This window comes from Sphaerodactylus townsendi, linkage group LG07 (assembly GCF_021028975.2).
Source record: "Sphaerodactylus townsendi isolate TG3544 linkage group LG07, MPM_Stown_v2.3, whole genome shotgun sequence".
NCBI classification, from domain to species: domain Eukaryota; kingdom Metazoa; phylum Chordata; class Lepidosauria; order Squamata; family Sphaerodactylidae; genus Sphaerodactylus; species Sphaerodactylus townsendi.
This window is the reverse complement of record NC_059431.1, coordinates 3098683-3123580: the sequence shown is the minus strand read 5'-3', so window position 1 is coordinate 3123580 and position 24898 is coordinate 3098683. Positions and strand designations below refer to the sequence as shown.

The 24898-nt window shown below is 59.5% G+C and overlaps 1 protein-coding gene across 3 annotated transcripts; it reads right to left on the bottom strand.

The window, feature by feature from the left end:
• On the bottom strand, window positions 1-24898 carry FAM214B (family with sequence similarity 214 member B). 3 transcript variants are annotated; one of them, XM_048504138.1, is made up of 11 exons: window positions 24656-24898; window positions 22558-22592; window positions 8950-9071; window positions 6910-7125; window positions 5304-6408; window positions 4071-4129; window positions 3808-3901; window positions 3121-3279; window positions 2762-2830; window positions 2336-2526; window positions 1-1331 (listed from the first exon to the last, which is right to left on the bottom strand). In XM_048504138.1, exons 5-11 carry the CDS (start codon window positions 6315-6317, stop codon window positions 1178-1180), a joined length of 1740 nt encoding a protein of 579 aa, XP_048360095.1. In that variant the 5' UTR covers window positions 6318-6408; window positions 6910-7125; window positions 8950-9071; window positions 22558-22592; window positions 24656-24898; the 3' UTR covers window positions 1-1177. The 3 variants fall into 3 exon arrangements, with proteins under 3 accessions (XP_048360095.1, XP_048360096.1, XP_048360094.1); XM_048504139.1 differs by lacking the exon at window positions 22558-22592; XM_048504137.1 differs by lacking the exons at window positions 22558-22592; window positions 24656-24898 and adding an exon at window positions 19174-19421.

The window sequence follows — 24898 nt, the reverse complement described above, 5'->3', positions numbered from 1 at the left end:
TGGTTTTCAAACACACATTTATAGAATCTGCTTTTCTCAAAAAGAAAGGAGGAGGAACCGCCCCTTTTAATATATATAAATATCTTCAAGTGTTGGCAATTGTTGCCCTTCGGCTACCACCCTCCCGCTTCCGCACAGGAGGCACCACCCAACTCAAAATGTGCACAGAGGCTGTGGCAAGCGTGAGGCGGGGGGCAGCAGCAAGGGGAACTGAGCCCCTCCCCTCCCCTCCCCCCAGCCCAGCCACAACCCTTCACAGACGCAAACGGTTTCCCAGCCAGCCCTTCCGCGTCCCTTCTCCTGGGACCCCCCCTCCCCCTTCCTGTGCAGGAGCTCCGAATGCAGACGGAGCCTTGCCCACCTCCCCACCCCCAGCCCCACCCTCCAGTTTGGCACCATTTCTCTCTTCAGCAGAGATGGAGCGTGGCCAAGGCCTTGCCCCTGACCACCCGCCCACCCACCCACCCCTCTCCCTGCCTTTCCCCCTTCCTGCTCTAGGCCACCACACAGGGGCAAGAACTGAGGAAGCAAAGGAGGTCAGAGGGGGCAACATGTCCAGCCCCTCCCTCCAAGGCCCCAGCCAGGAGGGCCCCGGGCAGAGCTGCACCCATCCTTCATACGCACCTCTACACACTCTGCACACCGGACGTTTTCCTTGGCCCAGCATCCCCTCCAGTGTGAGCCCTCAACTGCCCAAGCCTCCAAGGGACTGCCTCCTCCCCCCAGGCCTCCTGCCCCATCCACAGCTCCTGCTGCCCCAGGGGAGGGGACAGCCTAGAAGGAAAGGGGGAGCTCCCCCCACCCCAGAGGCAAAGGTCACACGAAGAGTCCCCCATCCTTTCCCCTCTCAGTGCTGGCCCGGCAGCTGCTTCCCACAAGTCCTTCCTTTCTCCACACAATCCTGCCCTTCCCCCACTGCTGTCCCACAGGGTGCCCCCCCCCCCCTCCACCAAAGATGAACAGGGCAGCGGAACTCGCACTCCAGACAACTGCATTTGTAGTCCAGGCAGGGCAGAGGCCTCTCTCCCCCTCTGGCCCAGCCATGGCAATAAATACTAAACATGCTGCTCGGTCCGCAGCAACCCCCTGGGCTCCCTGCCCAGGTCTGGCCTCCGGCACGGCACCGCTCCTGCCCCCCGTTCAGCTTCCGGACAAGCGTGGCTGCGCTCCTCCCTGCTCAGGTTCGTGGCGAGTAGCAGGGGTTGCGCGGCAGCTCCGTGAAGGACTTCAGCTCGTAGGGGATCCCCGAGTCGATCTCAATGGACTTGCGTGAGAAGAGCAGGCGGATGTCATCATGCAGGTAAATCTTCCCAGACTTGGAGCTGTGGAACCTGCAAAGGGAGGCCGCGGCTTGAGACGTGACGAGGAACCAGGTGAGCGAGGGGGAATACGGTGAGAGGACGGGGGCAGGGGGCACAGGCTCCGTCGAGGGGAAGAGTGCCCAGGGGAGTGGGTTGGCAGAGCTGGATGTGGCACATTCCTGCAAAATCACCACTCCCACAGGACAAGCCACAGGCCACTCAGCCCTGCCGCTGCCGGGAGCCACGCCCTCTCGACCCACAGGCCACAGACGTGGCGGGGGCAAATGCGGCTAAAAGTCAGCATCCTGGGGCTGGCCCTCGTGGAAATGGCTGCCATCCCGGCACACTTCTCCCCCCACCCCCACAATGCCACAGCCAAGCTCCCAAGAAGGGGCTGCCCTCTACCCAAGGGGACGTGTTTGCCAGCCGTGCCACGCAAAATGAAGCATATCCCAGGTGCAGGACCCTTCACAGCCGAGGACAAACTCGGTTTCCCCAAAAGCAAGTTCTAGGGAAAATGTAGTAAAGCATTCAAAACTTTCAATTTTGGGTTTTTTTAAAATAGATTGTTAAAGGCTTTCATGGCCAGAATCAACTGGCTGTTGTGGTTTTTCTGGGCTGGGTGGCCGTGGCCTCCTGACGTCAGGAGCAAAAACGGCCAGACCACGGCCACACAGCCCAGAAAGATCACAACAGTCAATTTTTAAAATGTATTTGATGTGTTCTATTTTAAGCACTGTGGGCAGCCATGAGGAAATAAGGTGGCTAATTAACTTTTAAAATAAATAATAAACAGAGGCTCCTCAGACGCTCGCAGAGGCCATCTCCGAAGAGTGGCTGCAAATGATGGGATCTCCCAAGGAGGTTAGCGCAGGTGTCTGGGTACGTGTCTTGTATATAAGCAAGAACATACAAAAGTGTGGAGGGGGGGTGGACGGGGGCAGGATGACTTCGCCACAGGGTGGGGGAGGGTCTGAGCCCCCGAGCCAGCTCTTTGTAACGTCCTCCCCTTCCTCCAGGCAGCCTTTACTTACCTCAGGTGCATCAAGTAGCAAAGCACCCTCTTGGGCAGCTCGCCAAGGGCCGGGCCGGGCCCCTGCTCCTCGCCCACGGGCACCAGGAATATGCGGTGGCGCAGGAAGGTGACGTGGTTGGCGGGCATGTCGTGGAAGTCGTAGGTCACGAGGAACATCTTCACCACCGTCTTGTTGGGGTTGAATAAGGTCTGCCGCCAGAGCAGACAGAGGGTCAGACCCGGAGGGAGGACTCCGCACCCTCGGAGGGCAGCACAGCCAGGCTCGGGATTGCCAGGAGATGCTCCCTGCCGGGGCTCCCCCCCCCAAAAAAAGACAGCTGTCGCCTCTCTTTCCCGGAGGACAGCCAGCATTGAGGGTTCCAGCCCCCCAGCTGCCCAGCTCCAGAAGCCAACCCCCAGGCGCTCGCCCCGCTCTGCAACATACCACTTGGATGGTGCCCATTTTGGGGATGCTGTAACCCTTCTTTCCCAAGGCGTCCAAATCGATGACTCCCTGGGGCAGAAACAGAACAACGGGCGGCTGAGAAGGGGGGCTTTGGGGGTATGAACCAACCAACCCTGAAACTGTCCCCCTTGGGCTACAGTGAGATGCCTTCTGTGGCACTCCCTGTTGTACCCCCCAGGGGTTTAGGGGGGGGGGGGGGGAAATCCTGCCCTGACCACTGTCCCCACCCCCAATCTCCACCAGCCTCTGCAGCAAGGGCAGCCAGGACAGCCGCCAAGCCCCCCTCTTGCCCGAGCCAAGCCCACCAGGACCACCTGCCAAGGAGGGTGCGCACATACCAGGAAGGGCGAGGGTGCGCTATGCTCCAGGATGTCAAAATAGGTGACCTCGACAGGTAAGGTGGCATGCTGCGGGCAGTAGGAACCGCTGGCCCCGATCTCTGCCGTGAAGCCTTCGATCCGCCCCGATGGCAGGAAGCGCCCCTTCAGCATGGACTCCTACCGTGGGGGGGTGGGGGGGGAGTAAATAGTGGAACTCTTGGCCGTCAAAAGCAGGACAGCCGGGGGGTGGGGGTTTCACTGGTAGCCCAAACACTAACCCCACCTGCCCAGGCTCCAGTATACCCCCCCCCATTCTGCAACTATCACAGCTTCCTCCCATGCAAGGCCTGATGCAGGCCCCATGAGCGTAATCCCCCCCCCCCCCCACAAACGCTCACCTTTCAACACTAGGAGCCCTGTAAGGAACCAAGAGCAGAGTGAGGCGGGGGAGGGGAGAACACTCTGGCCACAGCCTGGCTTTGGGCACGTGCAGAAGCGAAGGGGGGGGGGGGCAGAGCTGATGCAGCTAGACTGCCGGTGCTGGCACCATTCGAAGTATGGCTGGCCTTTGAAAGAGGCCGCCCACCAGGGCCCTGGGGATAGCCCGGCAGGCAAGAGGCAGGCCCGGTCCCCACCAGCAGCCCCAAGAGTAACCTCCTGGGACAGTCTCCCAGCCCCACCCCGGGCAGCGAGCTCTGTGGTTACCTCAAAGTTCCCCAGCAGGGCCCGGCTGGTGGAGGTTGTGGCCCACGGCACAGGGGGGGAGCGGCTGCCCACCGGACTGCTGCGGAGGGGTCGCCTGGGGGGGACAGGCAACAGTCAGTCCTAAGGGCCGCCCCGAGAGACCCCCGGGCCCTATCTGGGGCTCGCAGGCAGCTCCTGCTGTCTCCAGCAGGCAACTCACAGTCCCTGCAGGGTTGCCCCCACAGAGCGCTCAGGCCAAGAGAAGCAGCACAGGAAAGACTTACTGTTTGAGGCGCAAGCCGGTCTTCAGCTGACCGCCCACAGCAGCGCTGCGCGTGGAGCCCTGGAGCAGGGGAGACACGAAGCACGAGGGAGGGGTGAGCCAGGAGAGTGTCCAGAAGCTGAAACCCCAAACACACCACAAAACCCACAGCCCAGCCAAGCTCACTCCCCCCCTTCCACCCTTAGCAGCATCAAGGGCCCCCACAGTTCACAGAGGGAGGTGGGCGGCCCCACAGGAGAATCCACCACCCCCGCCCCCCAGCCCTGCACAGGAGGAGGCCACAGACTCCCAGGCCCAGCAACACAGGAGGGAGCTGCCCAGCAAAGCCCCACTGGCTCGCCAGGAGCAGCGCTTGGCAGCAAAGGAGCAGGCCTGCCAGGGGACGGCCCAAGGCCAAAAGAACTCCTGGGCGGGCAGGACCCCCCCCTGCCTGCTAAGCTGTTGGGCCTTCCCTGCCAGCAGGAGATGGGAATTCGGCTGAGGGGAGTTCCCCTCAGGCATGGTCCAAAGCCACTGCGGGGGCTGGGGGCTTGCGACGACAGAGCAGGGCTCTCCCCTCCACCGCACCAAAGCCTAGGACCACCCAGGCCCATCTGAGTTCAGCTATTCAAAACCATAGTCCAGCCTCTGGGCATGTGCAGAATGCCACGGTCACCACAGCTCCTCTTTCCCTCACTGAGCAGGACTCCCTGATCAGGTGGGCCAGACCTCTGACAAGCGGTAGCTCTGGCTGCTCCCTGCAAAGAGTCCCGTCTTCCCCGGACCCCCCCCCCCCCCCCCCCCCCCCCCCCCCCCCACGGCCCCCCCTCCCCCCCCCCCCCCCCCCCCCCGCCCCAGCTGGCCGAGTGGCTCTTCTTGCCATGGAGAGTGGTTTTGCCAGCAATGCCAGACTCCTTCCTCCGGAAGGCCAGAAGACTATTTCCAGTCTCCTGGAGCCAGAATGGACATATGCCCGGGACATCCCAGCTTGGAGACCCTCACCACCAACACCAGCACACGGTGACAGAAAAAAATACTTCCTGTCCCCCTGCAGAGAACAATACTTGGTGTCTTCACCCAGAGGTGATGTTTCACAAATGACCTGTCTTCTGGAAGTTATCCACAAGAAAGCAAAGAGCTGATCTCTGAACCCATCTCCACACACACCACACACACACACACCACCCGATCCAGCCCACTGCCCCACTGCCCACTCTACAGCCACTGGGCCTCATCCCGCAAAGGAAGCATTCACCTTGGCTGTAGGAAGCAAGTGGTTCCAGAAGGGGGCGCCCTTGGCATCGGTGCTGCGGCAGGAGGTTGGCACCGCTGGGCCCTGCGGGGCCCTCTTCTTCCGCACCGGCGACAAGCCCTCATCCTCCGAGCCGGTGTCAGCGGTCCCCTCTGCCGAAGACAGCAGCTTCCGCTTGGCCGGACAAGCACCGGCGCCACCTCCGGAAAGCCAGGCGCTGGAGCACGGCGTCTTCTCCGAGGAGCCCGGCCCGCTGGCCGTGGAGGCCTGGGCTGCCGGAGGAGTGCCAGGCTCCGGGTGCTCGCCGGCCACGAGGCATTTGCCCGGCAGGGAGTGACGTGCCAGCTTGTGCAAATCAGGATCAAGTAGGACATTTGGGCTGCCGGCCCTCTCGCTCTGCTGGGCCCCGTTTTTCTCCTGCCTCACGGCAGGCCCAACGTTTGCAGGGCAGTCCCCCGGCGAGGCTGAGGCGCAGTCCGTTGTGTGCAAAGTGCTGCAGGGTCTGGGCGGCGGCGGCGGCGATGGGAGCAGCACCTGGCGGAGGCCCCCTTTCACCTGGGCACGGCCCGCCTCCCTGGGGGCGCAGCGGCTGGGGCTCCCCTCCCACCGGTGCTCCACCACCCGGAGGCCGCTGTGGGAGAAGTGCTGAGCCGCGCCCCCCAGGGGCAGCTCGTCCACCACGAGGCCATCCTCGATGGCATCGTCCCCCTCCCAGCGGCCCCGCTTGGCGTCCCACTCGTCTGCAGGGCCCCTCTGGGGCTCCAGGCAGGCCCGCTTGATGGGCTGCCGCCCGGGGGCCCTCTGCTCGGGCGGGTGGGAGCAGCCGGCCAGCTGGGAGAAGATGGAGACTTGGTAGACCTTCTGGCACGTCAGCTCGGGGGGGCTGCAGCCCAGCAGGACCCCACGGTGCCGACGCCAGGGGCGCGGGTCCTCCTCCTCCTCCTCCTCCTCTTCATCCTGGTTCGCACCTGCACTGCACTCCTGGGGGAGGCCGGCCTCCGCACTGATGTGCCGCATGGGGCGGAGCAGAGAGGCCGAGCGCTAAAGTGCCGTGGGATTAGGAAGTCCGGATGAGCCCCCTGCTACGAAGCCAGCTGTGCGGCCACATCTGCAAGAAGAGGACGAGGGGTGACAAGGAGGTCTGGCAACTCCCCCACCCCACCCCCGGTAAAGGCCGGTGCTCCTCCCTCCCCTCCCTCCAGGACCGGCCACGCTCCCTCTGGGTGGGTCTTCACAGCCAAGTCTGGAAAAGGACCAACACTGTTTTTGGGGGCAGCTTTGCACCTGCCGGCTCCCCATCAGCCAGAGGCTGGCATTTTGCCAGGCCCCCCCCCCCCCCCCCCGTTTGGCATCTCCTGGACGTGCCGGCAGACTGGCTCGGGGGCTCTCTCAGCTCTCCACCCACTCCAGGGAGGCCCACGATCCCAGGGCCGGTGCTCAGACCTCCTTCCAGCCCACCCGAGGGCAGAAAGGCAGACACCGGAGCGACCAACTAGGGAAGCAAGCAGGCAGGGCCCCCCCCCCCGCCCCCCGGGAATGAAGGCAGCCCGGGTCAGAGTTCACGTGCTGGGATCAGATGCTGTGGGCGGACGTGCTCCCGAGTACCTACCCCTCTGCAACCAACCCCCTCGCCCGGCCGTCCTGCTCCCCGGGCCCAGCAGCAGGCGACTACTGGCAGAGCTCACGGGCGACACCAGCCACCCCGGCACTCCCCAGAAGCGGCGCGGCTGCCGGGGAATGGCTCCCACCATCACGGGCTACTTCTGGAGCTCCGTTCGCCGGCCTCCTCTGAGTCCTCGTTGGCTGGCAAGGCGCCTCAGCAGCACTGGGGAGAGGAGAAGAAGAAGAAGAGTTTGGATTTCTATCCCCCCCTTTCTCTCCTGCAGGAGACTCAAAGGGGCTGACAATCTCCTTGCCCTTTCCCCCCCTCACAACAAACACCCTGTGAGGCAGGTGGGGCTGAGAGAGCTCCGAAGAACTGTGACTAGCCCAAGCTGGCGTGTGTGAGAGTGCACAGGCTAATCTGAATTCCCCAGATAAACCTCCACAGCTCAGGCGGCAGAGCTGGGAATCAAACCCGGTTCCTCCAGATTAGATACACGAGCTCTTAACCTCCTACTTTGGAGAAGTAGAGAAGGCGGCCACCCTGTGAACGTAGGAGCAGGGCCTGGGACCCCCCCACTCCACTGCACGGATGCTGGGCCCCCACACACCCCGGAGCCTGGATCTCCAACCTAGCAACCAAATCCTTGTGGGTCTCTCCCTCCTCCCCTCTTCTCCGCCCCCTGCCAAAACCTGTAGAATCAGAAATCTGACAATGGAAGCAATTCATTTTATATTAGTAACTATACAGAGAACGGATTCTTTTTTTACGCCACGTTGAGTTCAAGAAGAAATGAGGCCTCCTGCCCTGGAAGACCGGCAGACAGACAGACAGACGCACCAGTGAGCCGTCTCTGCCTCTTGAAAGGTCATGTGAACACAGCACTTCTGTGATATTTGCTGTAGCCAGCTCTTGTTCAAGGCTGAATATGCTGAATTGCAGCGTTGAAATTGGGGCCAAGTTTTTGGGGGTCTACCTGGATGGAAGGGACTTCTGCCGGGCTGGACCGGAGCAAGGGAGAACAAAGCTAGCTTCCCTCCATGAGCCATCCATCAAATCAGGCAAACCAGAAATAATACAGAAGGTCCGACCCCCCCCCCCCCCACGAGGGGCCGCCTGTCACTCCAAGCAATCACAGGACATTTTTCTCCCACAATAACAGATACATAAACGAGACATTTGATTAACACCTAGATTATTCCTTCAGTTGTCTGGTTTAGATCAATCCACTCTGAACACAGGATGAACCTCAGGGCGGGTTTGTCAGACCTGCGAGCCAACTAAGGCCACCCCTCCCTGACTCAGGAGTGGGCCGGGGGGGGGGGGGGGTTGCCTCATTTGGCCATCCCCGAAATTCTGAAAGCAAACCCTCTATGGTGGGCAAATTTACTAGCTAATCTTTTTACAAGGATCAATGAAAAGGGGATAATGCCGAAGGCATGGACTTCCTCCGTGCTGGTCCCAATATTCAAAAAAGGTGACCAAAATGAACTAGCAAATTATCGACCCATTAGCCTGCTTTCTATCATTGGAAAGATTTATGCCAAACTTCTCCAAATCAGACTAGAGACATGGGTCAAGCAAAACAATATTATTGGTCCCGAACAAGTGGGCTTCTCCAAGGGGAAATCAACACTAGACCAGGTTCATGTTCTGGCCCACTTCGCCAACAAATACTCCAAAAACAGCTCTACTAAATTAAGTGTGGCCTTTTTGGATCTTGAGGGGGCATTTGTGAACAGAGAAAAGCTCTGGGGAAAACTTGCTGCCCTTAATATCGATTCAAGACCTCTTTTTCTGATAAAACAACTGCACACCCAAAACTCATGCCCCATTTGGCTGGTGGGCGTGATAACCCCCCTCAAGGGGCTGCATCCATCCCCGGGCCACATGTCTGAAACCCCTGAGCGGTGCCCCCTGTGTGGCATGGGGCGCTGCTGTGATCAGGAGAGACCCAGGGCATCCACTTGCCTCCCCCCCCCCATAGCCCACCCCCATTATAGGCACTGGGCTGCTGCGGCAGACGCTTCTGCCCCGCCCACTCACCAGTCCCACCGTCCTCGTCCCGGGTCAAGTGGCCACACGGAGGCTCTCCCATGGCATTCCTCCAGGGGCAGGACCCCCCCTGCCCGTCCACCGCTCCGGCAGCACAGCTTGTCCAGCGGCACCTGGGGGGGGGCAAAAGGCCAGAAGAGAACGGCACGTCAGCCACGACAGGCAACCTTGAGGTCCCGAAAGCTCTGACCCCACCTGCCAGGTCTAACAGCAGGTGCTCCAAAGGCGGCACCAGGTTCCTCTTCCACGCTCACACCTGAAGCTGGGCCTTTCCCTCTGATCTAGACACGGCATCACTTGACTGGTGCACCAGCCCCCCCCCACTTGTATCCCCCCCCACTTGCTAGGGGAACTTCTAGCACCGTGGTGGCGAACCTTTGGCACTCCAGATGTTATGGACTACAATTCCCATCAGCCCCTGCCAGCATGGCCAATTGTCCATGCTGGCAGGGGCTGATGGGAATTGTAGTCCATAACATCTGGAGTGCCAAAGGTTTGCCACCACTGCTTCCAGCACCTCAGGCCCTGGTTCCCCTGCTTGGTGGGACTAAGAGGGATGTGAAGCCCCCTGCCAAAAAACCCCAGAGAAAATATCCCTACCTCCACCACCCCACATTCTGACATTTCTTCCACTGGAAAGTTTGGAAATTCAGGGAAATACTGAAAAAACACTGACATGAAACATTCTCTTTTAAAACAAAAGAACAATTTCTTCAGGCCATTCCAAGTATGGAGCAGGAAGAATTTTTTTTTACATAAGACCATACACAATATCAGATCATGAAAATTCAGAGTTGCTCCGTAAAACGGCAGAGCTTCAAGGATATCTTTGTTGTTCAAACGTGAATAATTATGGCAACAATTAATGTGCTATGAAGTGTTTAATGACGATACATCCGCAAAGAGTTCAGCGTTTCCATTTAATAAAGTTTCAAGATATGCAAACATGCTGGAAGCCCTAAATATTGTGTCGATACGATAATATTTTTCTGCAGATAATATACTTTCTTTGGCTTACTGTCAAGTAGGTTTTATAATTTCAGCTCTGTCAGCAGAGGGTGGAGCAGTTTGCAATTCCCTCTCGTAAGTATTTATTTACTAATTTCTCCAAAACATTTATTAGCCTCTTTTCTAAGCATTGGGAATATTACACAATTTTGGTTGTGGAAAACAGACATTTATACTGTTACGGTAATTCCCATAAACATGCCAAACTGTATAATTTCTCACGAGCCAAGGTAATCAACGATGTGTTTTATGTTGTAAAGTTTCGATTTGGCAGGAAAACTATTGCATATTTTAATTCCTACCCAAATTTCTCTCCCCCCCCCCAAAAAAAACCTGGGGAAAACATACACCCCCAATGGCTTCAGCATTTCTTGAAATGCCACACCTCCGGGGAGTGGCCTTCTTCCCCCTTCAATTCCAGGTAGAGAGCAGGAGGGGGATATAGTATGTGCATGGGGGTGGGTGGGTGCTGAGCTCAGGAGGCCCCCACGAAGGCCAGAAGAAGCGGGGGCAGGGTCAGTGGTCCTGCTGCAAGCAAGAGGCGACGCACAGTCCCAGCTCCTCCCAGCCCCTCTAGGGGGAACTTTGACAGAGAGACTTTAGTCCCCACTTACCCATGCCTGAGACTCCCACCCACCCACCCAGGCTGGGACAGCCGGACAAGACCTTCCCTCTCCTTCCTGCCAGGGCTAAGGAACCCAGGCGTGGCTGCCCTTCAAGGGGACAGAGTTTGCGGCTCAAACCACAGGCTGATCCCCTGACACACAGGGCAGCTTTAAATAGCTGCTGCCAAAGCTGGCAGGGATCTTCAGCTCTTCGTCAGGCCCCCTTCAGACTAGCCAGGCAAGAATTGGGCCATCTCCCCCCTCCCACAATACCCCCCAATGCCCCTCAAACCCAACACCCCAGCCTTCTGCCTCGACCGAATGACAGCCTCACTCCACCCCTGTGCTGCCAGCTCCCCCTTCAGCCCCTCAATTCCTCCCCTCTTCTCCCCCCTCATCCCTCTGCTCCTTCGAAAGCGGCCCCCCTCAAACTGTGCTCAGCTGCTGCAGCCTCTGGCCTCCCCACCCGGCTCCTGGCACTGCCAGTGTGAAGCCAAGGCTGAGCAGCCACCAACCAGTCTCCAAGGGGCGGCAGAGGCTCAGTCAGACCTTCCCTGGCTGCCTCCTGGATAGAAAGGCCCCGGGAGCTGCGTGTCCAGGTCAGAGCTCCACCTGCCCCCACAGCCCCTGAGACCCTTTGGGCCTCCTCGCCAGCTGAGCGCAGCCTGGTCTGTCCCAGAGCAGTGCGAGTTCTGCGTGCAGCGCAGCTACGGTGGTCCCTGTGACACCCAGACACAAGCCCACACCCCACGTGGCCAGAGTGCTGCCTTCTGAAGAGCAAAGGGAGGAAGAAGAAGAAGAAGAAGAAGAAGAAGAAGAAGAAGAAGAAGAAGAAGAAGAAGAAGAAGAAGAAGAAGAAGAAGAAGAAGAAGAAGAAGAAGAGGAGGAGGAGGAGGAGGAGGAGTTTGGATTTATATCCCCCCTTTCTCTCCTGCAGGAGTCTCAAAGGGGCTTACAATCTCCTTGCCCTTCCCCCCTCACAACAAACACCCTGTGAGGTAGGTGGGGCTGAGAGAGCTCCGAAGAGCTGTGACTAGCCCAAGGTCACCCAGCTGGCGTGTGTGGGAGTGCACAGGCTAATCTGAATTCCCCAGAGAAGCCTCCACAGCTCAGGCGGCAGAGCGGGGAATCAAACCCGGTTCCTCCAGATTAGATACACGAGCTCTTAACCTCCTACGCCACTGCTGCTCCTGGATTTATATCCCCCTCTTTCTCTCCTGTCAGGAGACTCAAAGGGGCTTACAATCTCCTTTCCCTTTCCCCTGTGTGGGGCTGAGAGAGTCCTGAGAGAACTGCGACTAGCCCAAGGCCACCCAGCAGGCATGTGTTGGAGTGCACAAGCTAATCTAGTTCACCAGATAAGTCTCCATAGCTCAAGTGGCAGAATGGGGAATCAAACCCAGTTCTCCAGATCAGAGTGCACCTGCTCTTAACCACTACTACGCCATGCTGGCTAAGCAGGTGGAAGGCCAACCCACGGAGCATCGCCCACCCGTGCATGCAGTGGACCAAGGCCACAAAGACTACCAGCTGGCTAATGGGAAAATATTGCAATTCCCGTTTAATGTGTCACAGGGTCACTTTACAAATGCCTGGCCTTGAGTCCCAGCCACCAGTGGGTGAGGATGTGGAACTTCACTCCCCCCACCTCTGCCATCCCCCCCCCCCCCCCGGGAGTGCCAGCGGCAGAATGAAGGGCCAAACCAGCCACTGCCTCCTCGTGGGAAAGATCTGAAAGGGACTCTCCATCTCCAGCCCCCTTTGAGCCGAAGCAGCCAGGGCACCGCAGAGCAGAACACGACAAAGCCGCCTCTGTTTGGCCCCCAGGGCGGGGCAATAAAAGCCACCCAACTGTTGGGAAGGAATCCCAAGGAGTCATTTCTAAGAGCAGCAGCAGCAGCAGCAGCAGCAGACACCCACGCAACTGACGGTCAGGAGGAGCCAGACCCGGCCAGACTGGAACGCGCAAGGCCAAGGGAAAGCTCCGTGGGCACAAAAGAGCCGGCCTGCCCCAAACAAAGAGGGCAGCCTCAAAGTCTTCCCGCTCTCTCTCCACTGATCCGTGCACCAGGGAGTCCACGGAAGAGACTTCGGACAATTCTGCAAGAGGGAGGAAAAGCAAAGCAGGCGGTCTGCTTGGCATGAGGCACGTGGTCCCAGCTTCAAGCCCCGGCATCCCCAGTCAAAAGGACCAGCGGGGGGGGGGGGGCTTTCCTCTGCCAGAGACCCTGGAAAGCCGTGGCCCGTTGCAGAGGACAAGTCTGGCCTCGGCAGACTGCGAGTCGGCAGGAGGCAGCTCCAGGTGTGACCAAGGAAAACAGGTTCCAAAAGAAAGAAGAAGACGGGTGCTGCAGTTACTGATACCCGCATCCTCTCTGTCCCCTGCAAGGAGAGGCCCTTCTGGACAGAGGTGAGTGTGTCTGGGAGGCACGCACGCACCAGTTGCTCAGCCCATGTCAACACCTTGCCTGTCCTGCCTTGAAAAAACAGACTTGCAAAAACCATTATTCCAGGATGCAGGGGAAATCTGCCAGAGACAGCCAGGGGGATTCTTGGCTGATCTGCAAATTTCTCCCCTCCCCCTCCCCCACCCACTGTGCCACAGTCCGGCCCCAAGGCATGTTAAACAACAGAGCAGCATGTTTCTGAGCATGTGCAGAATGCCAGGTCTGAGACCATGTAGGAAAGTCTCTCTCAGAAGGGTCCAGCCCAAGAATCCTCCTATGATTCTGGAGGATTTCGCGGCCCAAATCCACTGGCTGTTGTGAGTTTCGTGGGCTGCATGGCCGTGGTCTGGTGGTTTTTCACCTGCATCCGCAGCTGGCCACACAGGCTGGAAAACCCACAACAGTCAGAACTGCATCCCCTGGGTACACACCCGCTATGGGGGGAACAAGTCCCCTGGGCCAGGTGGCAGGAAACCAGCAAGAAACTTTCCTTCCCTTCTTTCCAAAATGCAGAGAGGAAACAAAAACCAACAGGCCCCAGATTGTATTCCCCCACTCCCCTGGATGCTCCAGCGGGCTGCTCTCCTCGAAGGGCAGGCAGGACCCCCACAGGTGGAGGAGGGCCAAGGGCGGCGGCAGGTGGCCTCCTGTCAACACCCCCATCCAACGGCAGGAAAGGGCTCAGCCCCGGAAGGCTTTGCAGACTGTCCAGAGCGCCCCCCCTTCCCACACGCAGTCCTATTAGAAAGAACCCATGCAACAACATGCCCCCCCCAAACACACACCACAGACACATTCATCCCAAAACAGGGTCTCCTGAAGTCCAGAGGCAGGTGGGTGCTGGCGCTGGCAACGAGGAAGAGGAGGAGGAGCTGAAGGCCGGCTGGGAGGGAAACTGAGGCCACCAAGCAGGGCCATCAGCCCCCAAGGCACCTGCTCCCCTACAGTATTCCCCCCCCCACTGCCAATCCCAACATCTCAGCCTGCCCCCCTCCTGACCAGAAGCAACGTTCCAGCCGCTCTCCCCACCCCCTCCACTCTGACCCACACGGGTGGCCCAGGGCTAGCAGGCAGAAATGCACAGGCTCTGCCCAGTCCTCCCCCCGGCTCAATGGCAGAACCTGCCCCTAGGAAGACGTGCCCTCTGACCCCCGACCCCCACCGGAATGTCCAGCGCAGGCAGGAGGGAGCAAGCAGGCTTCACCCCGGGTGCCAGGCAGAGGCCCGGCTGCTGCTCTGCTCTCTCGCTCGCCTGCCAGCCAGCCCAGCCCGTCGGTCGGCCTCGTCTTCCGCAGGCAGGGAGGCTCCTGCTCAGCTGCTGCACCAGAATGAAAAGGGCTGGGAGGCTTCTGTCAGAAAACAAAGAGGCAGCGGCGGCGGCGGCAGCAGCAGAAGAGCCGGGGTGGGTGTGGAGCGCTCGCCCTGCCTCCGTGCAACAGCAAGCGAGGAAGAGGAAGGGAGAGGCCGTTCTACCTGCTCACATCTGCTGAGCGGCCCAGGTGAAACCTGGGTGCCACCAGCGGGGTCCTCTGGCCCCCTTCTGCTACCCTAAAGTGAGCAAGGGTCAGGGCCAGCCCCCCCCCCCCCCGCACAGGCCCCTCCACCCCCACCGAGGAGACGCTGACGCTTCCCTGCAAGATGAGCCAGTCCCATGGAGCACGCCCCCACCCCCCGACCAGACTCAAGGCTGCCACACCTGGGCCTTCTGGGGCAGGGAATGCTGCTGAAGGAGGCATGTGGGGCTGCCCCGTGGCTCCCTGCCCAGGCCCCTTGCTGGGCAGCAGCTGCTGCAGCCGGATCCACACGCCCAGGGGCCCCTGGGCTCCATCACAAGGGACCCGTCCGTTCTGCTCTCGTGACAGCTCAGAGGCCAGTCCAAATAGGGCAGCAGGCCGCCTGGTTGCTCTTAACACGAGCCCGAATCAGAAGGGAGGTCTGCAGCACTCCCCCCCACACACACACACACACTCTCACCCCGTCAGCCCCCTAAGCAACCCCAGACCTGCCAAACCAGCCGGAACCCAATTCAGCAGGGAGACTCTCGCCGGATGCTCCGAGCCAGGGCTGGCGGGAACACGGTCTGCGGCCACACAAGACCCCCCGGCTGTTTCGGAGCATTTCTACCCTGACATGGCGCCCCGGACAACTCACCACAAACAAGCAGCTACCAGGAGAAAACACAGACACACACGACAACAGACAGCCCCTGAAGAGCTGGCCTGTGGAGTGCGTGGCTGGTGCAGAGGCCAGAAGGCTGGGTTCAGATCCTCCACACAGCCAGAAGAAACACCTTGGGCCTGCCACTTCTCCTTAGTCTGACCCACTTCACAAGGTTGTTGTGAAAGGGAGGGCGGGAGGGAGGACACAACCAAGAGCACCTTGAAAATAAGGCATCAAGAAAGTGTTCCGGACAATCAACCGGCAGCTGAACGCCAGCGGAAGGACAGGAAAGGTGAAAGGACGACGCCAGGTGAGCCAGACACAGGCCCAGGGAGCCCCGGGCAGAAGCAGAGCCTCCGCAGGCAGCAGGAAGCCAGGTGGCCCCCCCTGGGGACAGCCGCCCCCCCCCCGCCCAAGTCACCGGCTCAGCACCTCCCAGGGGCCCTTCAAGCCTTTCTAAGACAAAACCAGCACACGCCAAATTGGACCTGCAAGGTGGGAGTCACCTGCCTCCCACACGGGGCCTCCGCTGCAGTGTTCACACAGCGTGCAGAACTCGCCCTACCTGGATGGCACCAGGGCACGAGGGGCCACACTCAAGGGCTGTTCCAGCTGCCCCCCGGCCATCCTGGAGCACTCCTGAGCTGCCAACCAGGGTCCTCAAAGGGGGGCCAATTCCATCTGAAGACCACCCTCTCAACCTTGGGAGCTGGACCAGGTGTCCCTCCGCCCACCCCACAAAAGCTCAGGACCTCTTTTGCCTTTTCAGGATTAGACAGACGCACCAGAACGAATCTGGACTTCACCAGGGCACAGGTATGTCTCTCGGCCCTCCCCCCCCAGCCAAGGTTTGATGGGCACGTGAAATAGGGAAAGAGGTCAGGTGGGCCCCTGCAGCCGTTCTGCAGCCCCCCTGAAACCCACTCTTCTGCAGGCGCCAAATCCAAACAGCAGATGCAATCCATGGACAGAGGAGCCACCAAGAGGCCGGGGGAGCCAGCAGAGACACACATGCAGGCTTGCTTCCTGCAAAGGTTATCATCCAGGGAAACTGAGGAAGCTCTCAAGCATCTTCTAACATTCGGTTGTCAAAATGGGGGAGGGGGTTGTCTGAAATAAATGTCCCACCAAAGATGCCACCCCCCCCCTCGCCACAGTTGGCAAGGAATGCAGGGCGGGGGGGGGGGGTGCATCCACGGTTCCAAACTCACCAGCCTCAGCCCCTCTTTGCCTTCCGGCCCCCCTGGCCAAGCCCCCATTCAGCCAGTGGTCACCATGACACCCCCACCCCTCACACCTCCCCTGCAGCTCAGTCAGCCAATGGGAGCTCAGCATGTAAATCAGCCAAGAGAGCCGAGCAGGCAGAGAAGGGGGCCAGTGGGAGGGGGCAGCAGGGAGGAGAGGGAGGGGGGCTCTGCAGGCGGGAGCACCGTCCTTTGCCCCTCCCCAGCCAAGATAAGAACACGAGAAAGAGCCTGCTGGGTCAGACCAGAGTCCATCTAGTCCAGCTCTCTGCTACTCGCAGTGGCCCACCAGGTGCCTTTGGGAGCTCACCTGCAGGAGGTGAAAGCAATGGCCTTCTGCGGCTGTTGCTCCCGAGCACCTGGTCTGCTCAGGCATTTGCAATCTGAGATCAAGGAGGATCAAGATTGGTAGCCAAAGATCGACTTCTCCATAAATCTGTCCAAGACCCTTTTAAAGCTATCCAGGTGAGTGGCCATCACCACCTCCTGTGGCAGCATATTCCACACACCAATCACACGTTGTGTGAAGAAGTGTTTCCTTTTATTAGTCCTAATTCTTCCCCCCAGCATTTTCAATGTATTTCCCCTGGTTCTAGTATTGTGAGAAAGAGAGAAAAATTTCTCTCTGTCCACATTTTCTACCCCATGCATAATTTTACAGACTTCAATCCTATCCCCCCTCAGACATCTCCTCTCCAAACTAAAGAGTCCCAAACGCTGCAGCCTCTCCTCATAAGGAGGATGAACAGGGAACCCCTCACACTGTCTTGGCAGCTTGTGAGATGCAACACACACACTTGGGGGTCTCTGCAAGGCACCTGGAGGTGATCCAAGGACACCCAACACAGCCACAGACAAGAGCCCAAATGCTTTTGCCTGGCCCATGACAACCCCCCCCCCCCCAGCTTCCCTCCCTCCCACTAAGCTGGCCTGCCTCTCACTGGCACCTCTGCAAGGTTTCTCCTAGCCCCCCACACTCTCTCCCGCCCTCCCCACCACGACCGCCGGACCACCAGATGGACACTCTTGACCCAAAGTGACAACGAGCATGCAGAAGGGCCGAGATCCCTGTTCACCCCCCCCCCCCCAAAAAAAACACACACACACACTTTCCCTGCTGCTCCACAGATGTGTAGTAGAAGAGTTTGGATTTATACCGCATTTTTCTCTCCTGTCAGGAGTCTCAACGTGTCTGACTTCCAATCCCCCCCCCCCTTCTCCACAACAGACCCCTTCTGAGGCAGGTGGGGCTGGGAGAGCCCCAGGGTCCCCCAGCAGGCCTCATGTGGAGGAGTGGGGAACTGAACCCAGTTCTCCAGATTAGAGTGTACTGCTCTTAGCCACAACACCGCACTGGCTCCACTAATGCGTCCTTTCCCCCCACCCCCAACAAAACAGGGAAGGACTTAATAACAGCATCAGCCTACCCAGTCGCCCATGCCGTTTCATACCACTGACCCAATAGTTGCTGCAGGTTGAGAGGCCATGGCGACCTTCCCCTGACGCCGCTTCTCAGCACCAGGTTCCCTTCCATGCATCGGTCAAACCCCCCTTCCCACCAATCTGTGCTTGTTGCCAACAATCCCTGCACTGGCAGCAAAATCCACAATTTAATTACTTGTTGAGTAAAGATGCGTTTCGTTTGGCCTGTCCTGACTACCCTCCTGCTCACCCACCATCCCAAACTGAGGCAACTGCCCCCTCCCTCCCAGGCCAGAGCAAGAGTGGGGGAAGGGGGTGGCCTCAACTGGCTTAGGGGCCCCCTCCAGGCAGCCCCCCCTGCTATGGGCTTGCCAGTCCAGCCCCAGCCCCCAGCCCCAGTGCCCTTTGGGGCCCAGCCAAGGCAGCCACCCTACAGGTGTCCTTTTGGAGTGGGTAGAGCCGTCCCTGAACGGAGGCCTGCACTCAATGGCTCCGTCCTGCCAGGCAGCAGCCACCTGCCTACCTAGAGAGCAGGCGAAGTCTGCACAGCCCCCACCCTAACTCCCACGCCACACAGCTCAGTTTCAGTATTGATTTCGGCCTGTGGTGACCCTCACTCCCCCACAACTGGAATCTGTTATCAGTTTGACTTTGAAAAGTCCAACATGTGACACACACACACACACACACCCTGCACGCAGTGGGCAATAGTGCCCTGATGCCCCTGGGGCCCCTGGCAGGCCATTTTATATTCCAAGGGGTCCCTGTTTTGCAGGCAGGAACATCCAGAGGGGGCCAGCTCAGGCTCCCAGCCCACCCCGCCATTAGCCGGATCTCCATAAGGCCCACCCTCCCTTCCCAGGTAGCTGGGCCACCGCCTGTGGGGTCCACAGCCCCCCCCCCCAACAGACTGCCCCTCAAGCAGGGCAATGGGAAAACAAGCCCCCACCCCGTCCGCCTGCTGCTTGGAGGAAGATTGCCCCCCTGCCCGCCCCCGGGGGGGGGGCCTGCTGCTTCCCCCTCTGACTCCCTGCTTCCAAACGACAAACCCCATTCGATCCAGGCAAAATGTAGGTCCAGGTCAGGAACGGGGGGGGGGACTATACACAAAGCCAGGGAGGGAGGGAGGGGGCCAGCTGGGCTGGAAGGTCAGCCCCTCCTCCTCGGCACCCCCCACCCCCACGAGACAAGCTTCAGACGAAAGGTGCAAAACTGCCATGCACTTAGGGAAACCCGGGGGGGGGGGGGTGACTTAAACAAAGGCTCAGGGATCGGGGGGGAGGCAGAAATCCCCGCAACAGGCTGGCAACCCCAGGCTATTTTGCGAACCCTTAAACGCCGGACGGCGGCCTGTGACTCCCGGCGGGGGCCTCTGCGGCAGGGCACGGGGGGGGGGGGCGGTGCCAGGGGAGGGGGGGAGGGTTGGGGGCCAGCAGGCTCCGGTCGCCCCCCTCGCGCGCACCGGCAAGAGCCCCCAGCCCCGACGCCCCCTCCCCTCTGTCCGGAGGGGGGGCGCCCGCCTCTGACTCGCTGCGCCTCCGGAGGCCCCCCCCCCCGCCGGGCAGCCCCTCCCCCGCCCGCCGTCCCGGACTACAACACCCGGCAGCCCCCGCGGCGGCAGAAGCGGCCTCCCCCGAGCATGCCGGGAGCGCCCGCCCCCTGCCCCCTCCCCCGGAGGGCGGGGCGGGGCGGGCCGCGTCCCCAGCTGACCCCGGCCTGGCTCGGCGGGCGCCTGGCTCCGGGGAGTCTCCTCCGCGGGGGCCGCCCTTGGAGGCTGTTCGCCGCGGCTGGAGCCCGGGGGAGCCGGAGGCAGGAGACCCCCCCCCGCCGGGCAGCGGCTGCCCAGTCCCGCGTCCCCCTGCCCGGTTGCGCTGCGGATCCTCTTGGCTCAGCCCCAGGGCCGCTCCCAGGAGACCGAGTCATGGTGGTCCGGCGGGGGGGGGGGGCGCAAGAGGCCTCCAGGCCACGACAGCTGCTGGGCCGCCCCCCCCCCCGCACGACCACGCCCAGGGCCCCACCGCCCAGGAGCGGGGGCACGGGTCTTGGCAGGCGCCCGCAGGCAGGCAGGCAGGCAGGCAGGCAGGCAGGCAGAGCGTGGCTCCGGGCACAGCTGGCCGGCCTCACCCTCGCTAGCTGACGGCCACGGGAGCCCACAGAGAAGCCCGGGGGAGTATTAGGCAGGCACCCGCACAAAACAAACCAAAAGTGGTTTGTTCAGAGCTGGGCGGCCCACAGGTGGCACCCCACGCTCCCCCGGAGGCCAAGTCCCAGCTGGGCCCGATGCACCAAGAGCGAGAACGGGCAGGAAGAGGAGCCAGCCAGTGCCACTGGGCCCCCTCCCCTGGCATTTCCCAAACTCAGAAAGATAAGAGTGGGTGGTGGTGGGAGGCATCTTTCAAAGGGGGTTACTTAATCAGGTAGACTGCACGGGGCAGCGGAGCTCCTTAACTGAGTAAAGAATGAAGTGCGCAACCCTAGCAAAGAAACAGGAAGGAAAGGCTCAGACCAGAACCAGGGCAAGGGTGGGAAGAAAGAGGTCAGGTCTGAGCAGCACCATCCGCTCCGGCAGGACAAAGATGGGGAAGTGCCAGAGACGCACTTCTGCAAACTCTGAAGAGGCAGCAGTTTCATTGCCACCCGCTCTCCTGGCGCTGGAGCACCAGCCTGTCCGTCACACACACCAAGACAGTCCCCCTTGGCTGGGAATCCCAGGCGGAGGAGCCAGCATGAGCAGGCACTCCCAGCCCCCACACACACAGGCCGCCCCCACCCTGCCACCAGTGGGCACCAGACCGACCCACAGCCATGCCAGCCAGCACCCGGAAATCGCAGCAGCACTGGCTGCCCAGAGCACTCGTGGAGAAGCCAAGCAGTGGGCGTGTCCACAAAGAAAGCCTGCGAGGAGAACTGCGGGGCCCCTCTCTCCCCACAGCAGGGGGAGGTATCACTTTACCCACAGACTCACACAGGCAGGGTGCAATTTGGGAAGGATTAACTTGCCCCAGCTGGAATGCGGCCCAGATTCCGAAGCCAGCTGCCTACGGAGAGGGGCAGGATCTTCCCCAACTGCCTGCAACGTGGGTCACGTCCTGCATCCCTGACTCAGGTGGCCCAGGCTGGCCAACCGTGCCCAATCTTGGAAACTGAGCAGGGTCGGCCTTGGACAGTGCTTCGATGAAGACCACCAAGGAACTCCAGGGCCGTTACGTAGAGGCAAACCACCTCTATCTGACCTAGATGACCCCGGCTAGCGGAATCTTCTCAGATCTTGGAAGCTACGCAGGGAGCACCCTGGGAGACCTCCAAGGAATGCCAGGGTCGCGACTCAGAGCCAGGCAATGGCAATTTACCTGTTCATCTCTGGCTTACTGGGTCCCCACAAGCCAGCTATACTTGACACTTCTCACAATGTTTGGTTCCTTCCCCCTTGCACAGAAATGACCTCAACTATGATTGTCCCACCATTTCCTTGCTAAGCACCGTAGCTGGCAAATGGAATCCATCATTTCTGCAAAAATCCCAGACACCCAATTTTTTTTAAAGGAAAGGACACAAACCAAGCCTTTCTAGGGTGGACGGGGAGAATCATTCTAGTGGTTTCTACCAACCGTTCGGAACCTAGATGGTGCCAGGCTGGGGTATCTGCATCCAGAACTATTCCTGCTGGGACCAAGGCTATTTAATCGGTTCAGGGCCCACATGCCTGTTATTCTGCAATTGTTATTCAGGAGAGCTTTTCTAGAAAGGTAAACAGGGCCATGCTGTAACAGAGCAGTTTAGAAAGGTGCTTTGTCTAGGGATAGGGGCTGTGCGTGACATATTAACAGTTGGCTGCACGGGTTACCCTCCGGTTGTTCCTTTCTTTTCTACTGATATCATGCCATTTTTCCTCATTATACCTACACTCTGTGTCATGCCTATTATGCCATGCTAAGATTTTAGTCATCTGCTATGCAAACGAAAACAACGGCAAGCCACGGCTGTTAGCCGCTTGCTTTGAAAACCCTATAGGGTTGCTGCGAATGGGCTGCGACTTGACAACCTTTTTACACTAACACACAGTATATTGCAAAGATTGTCATAATATTGATTGTATCAACCTATGCCGTGCTTATTAGGTGTCACTTTCGATGGACCGTTTGTTACTGAGTTACACTGTAATCTGTGCTGGGTCTCAGTGGAAAGTCAAAATACATGATCTAGAATTGCACGTGAATGGGACAATAGCCAAGTTTGTACATGGTACCAATTTATTCCAGATGGTGAAAACCATGGCTGGTTGTGAAGAGTTCCAGAAGGATCTCTCTCAATTGGATGTATGGACAACAACGTAGCTAAGGACCAGGTGATGCTCACAGCAACAAATATCCTAAATTTCAAACATACACCGGTGGCGTCTGCACTGGCTGAGAGCGTTGAGACAGACGGCTCAATGACGATGCTGACTCAGCATGCAGCAGCCGCCAAAATGTCCAACTCTGTGCTAGGAGTTATTAGGAAAGAGATTAAAAATAAAACAACCATATTGCAATGATCTAGTACAGATCTACGAAGCAGCCTCGTCCAGAATGCCAAGTGGTTGCTGCATCTCACAAAGGGCACTGCAGACTTTTGCTATCGTCCTGAATGTTTAAACAGGTTGCATTAATTTTTAGTAGGTCTTATGAATTTTGAACAGGTTTTATTGTAACACCTTGTAAAAGATTTTATTACCTTTACAAGTCTTATGTTGTCGTCCACCCCGAGACCTTTGGGTATAGAATGGGATAAAAATACATATAAATACGTATAAATAAATAGAGGGTTACACCACCTTTCTCATATGGAAAAGCCAAAGAATCTAATGCTCTTCTGTTAAGGTAAAAAGGATGCTTAAACAGACATACGATAAGGGTTAACAAAAATCAGGCATAAGAAAATTAGGAAACTCACTGCTGGTAGAGGTAGAGATCAGTGGCGGAGGCCCCCTGGCCCCTCCCCCTCCCCCCCGCAGCGCGCACACACACACACACACCCTTTCCACCTTTCCTACAAAAAGAAAAGGAACGTAGGTAAGCGTGGGAAGGGGGGTGGTGTGTGTGTGTGCCGCGGGGGGGCAGAAAAAACAATCTGCGCACCAGGGGTAGTTTGGCACCTCTGGTAGAGATAGTGTCATGCCCAGCTGCTGTTTGCTCCTGCCGTGGCTCTTGCCTGGGGTGTGGGATCCCCCTCCCTCTCCATTCCCGTGGTTGTATTTGCACTGTGCTTTCTGCGGAAGGCCTTATCAGCTCATTGGACACCTGCTGTTGCAGTTCTGCCAGCAGTGTGGAATGTAGGTTGTTCTGACCCCAGGGGAGGCTGCGCCATCTCCGGACCGTGGGACTGGTAGTCAGCGGTAGCGTTACGTGGCGTGGGGGCATGGCGTATAAAAGTGGGTGCGCTATCACTCATGGTTAGAGGATTTCTTTGTAATGAATCAGGAATAAACGTTTAGACTTCTGTTGCCAGAACTAAGCATAAGCAACAAATTGCCCACTGTTATACCCCATCTCATGCCCTCACATCACACAACATCACCCTTGACTACCAGTTCCCGTTGGAGATCGCACCCCCCCCCGGTCCCCCCCCCTTTTTTCAAGCGGAGACGATGCAGCCTCCCCCGGGGGGGGGGGGGGGGGCCAGGGGTCAAAACAACCTACATTCCACAACACTGACAGAACTACAACAGCAGGTGCCTCATGTACCGAGAAGGCACTGCTCAGAAAGCACAGTGAAGAGAGTGAGAAAACACAACCACAGGAATAGAGGGGGTCGGGGAGTGAGGAGAGAAAGGATCCCACATCCCGGACAGGATACATGACAAGGTCAAACAGCTGCTGATCATGACACACAGCTGCAGCAAGCGAAGGGAGCCTCCATGATCAGGGGCAGTAAAGCTGTGAATCTCAGTGGAGGGCCTTGGTGCCTGTGCCCGCTTTGTCAGCCATGCTAGTACTACTGTAACGCGCCTTGAGACGGTCATAAAGGATGGGGAATGTATCTGAACAATAATAATTATTATTATTTATTTGACTTTTATACCGCTCAGCCCCAAACATTATTATTATGCTGTTCTTATTTCGCCCCTGCGCCTAACCTGGGGGTGGGGAAACAACAACAGCTGAATTGCACCCCTACCCAGCACTTAAGCTTATTACGAACGTGCCTGGTTTCTGCACAAGAAGAAGAGCGCCCGCCTGGCTGCCTGGCCTGGCCGCCTCGGAGGAGCAGCGCCGCCGCTCCTGGACCTGGGAAGCGGGGCGGGGGTGGCAGCAGCCCCGGCGCTCCGGAGCGCGGAGCCTGAGCCCTTCCCCGGCACGTCTGGCCGCGGGGGCATCACCCGCTGCATCACAACGGCGCTCCCCGGCACGGCGCCGCCTGGCACACAACACCCACCCACGGGAGGCGCCGGCTGCGACGGGCTCGGCCCTCCGGTCGGAGCTGCTCCCCCCCCCGCCCCCGCAGAGGCGCCTCCTCGGCCCGGCCTCCTCCGCCCCGCCTCGCAGCAACGGCTTGGCCAGGCTGGCCCCGGGGCCGGAGGGCGCTGCAAGGGCGGGGGGGGGGCAGGGGAGGCGCTGAAGGGACCCCCCCCCCAAAAGGGCAGCTTCTCAGCGCTCCCGCCCTCTCCCTCCAGAAGGCAACTGGGGAGGGGGCCCGCAAGGGAAGCCCCTCCCCCCGCCGCCCCGGGCCCAGGGGAGGCTGCGTCGGGAGGAGGAGGGGGGGCGTCGCGGGGCTCGGGAGCGGCCGGGCCCAGGCCGAGCGGGGGGGGGGGGAGGCCGCGTCGCCGGCTCACCTGGCAGCAGCAGGAGCCGCAGGGGCGACGACGAGGAGGAGGAGGAGGAGGAGGAGGAGGAGGAGGGCGGCCTGGCTGGCGGCCTGGCTGGCTGGCTGGGTGGCGTCTCCCTTCCCGGGCGCGGCCGGCTGCGGACGAGGCCTCCCTCTCGGCCGGCGGCTTCCGGGTCTGCGTCTGGCCCCGCCCACCGCTCCTGCTCTTTGGCCGGCCGGACAAGCCCCGCAGACGTCAACGAGCGGGGGC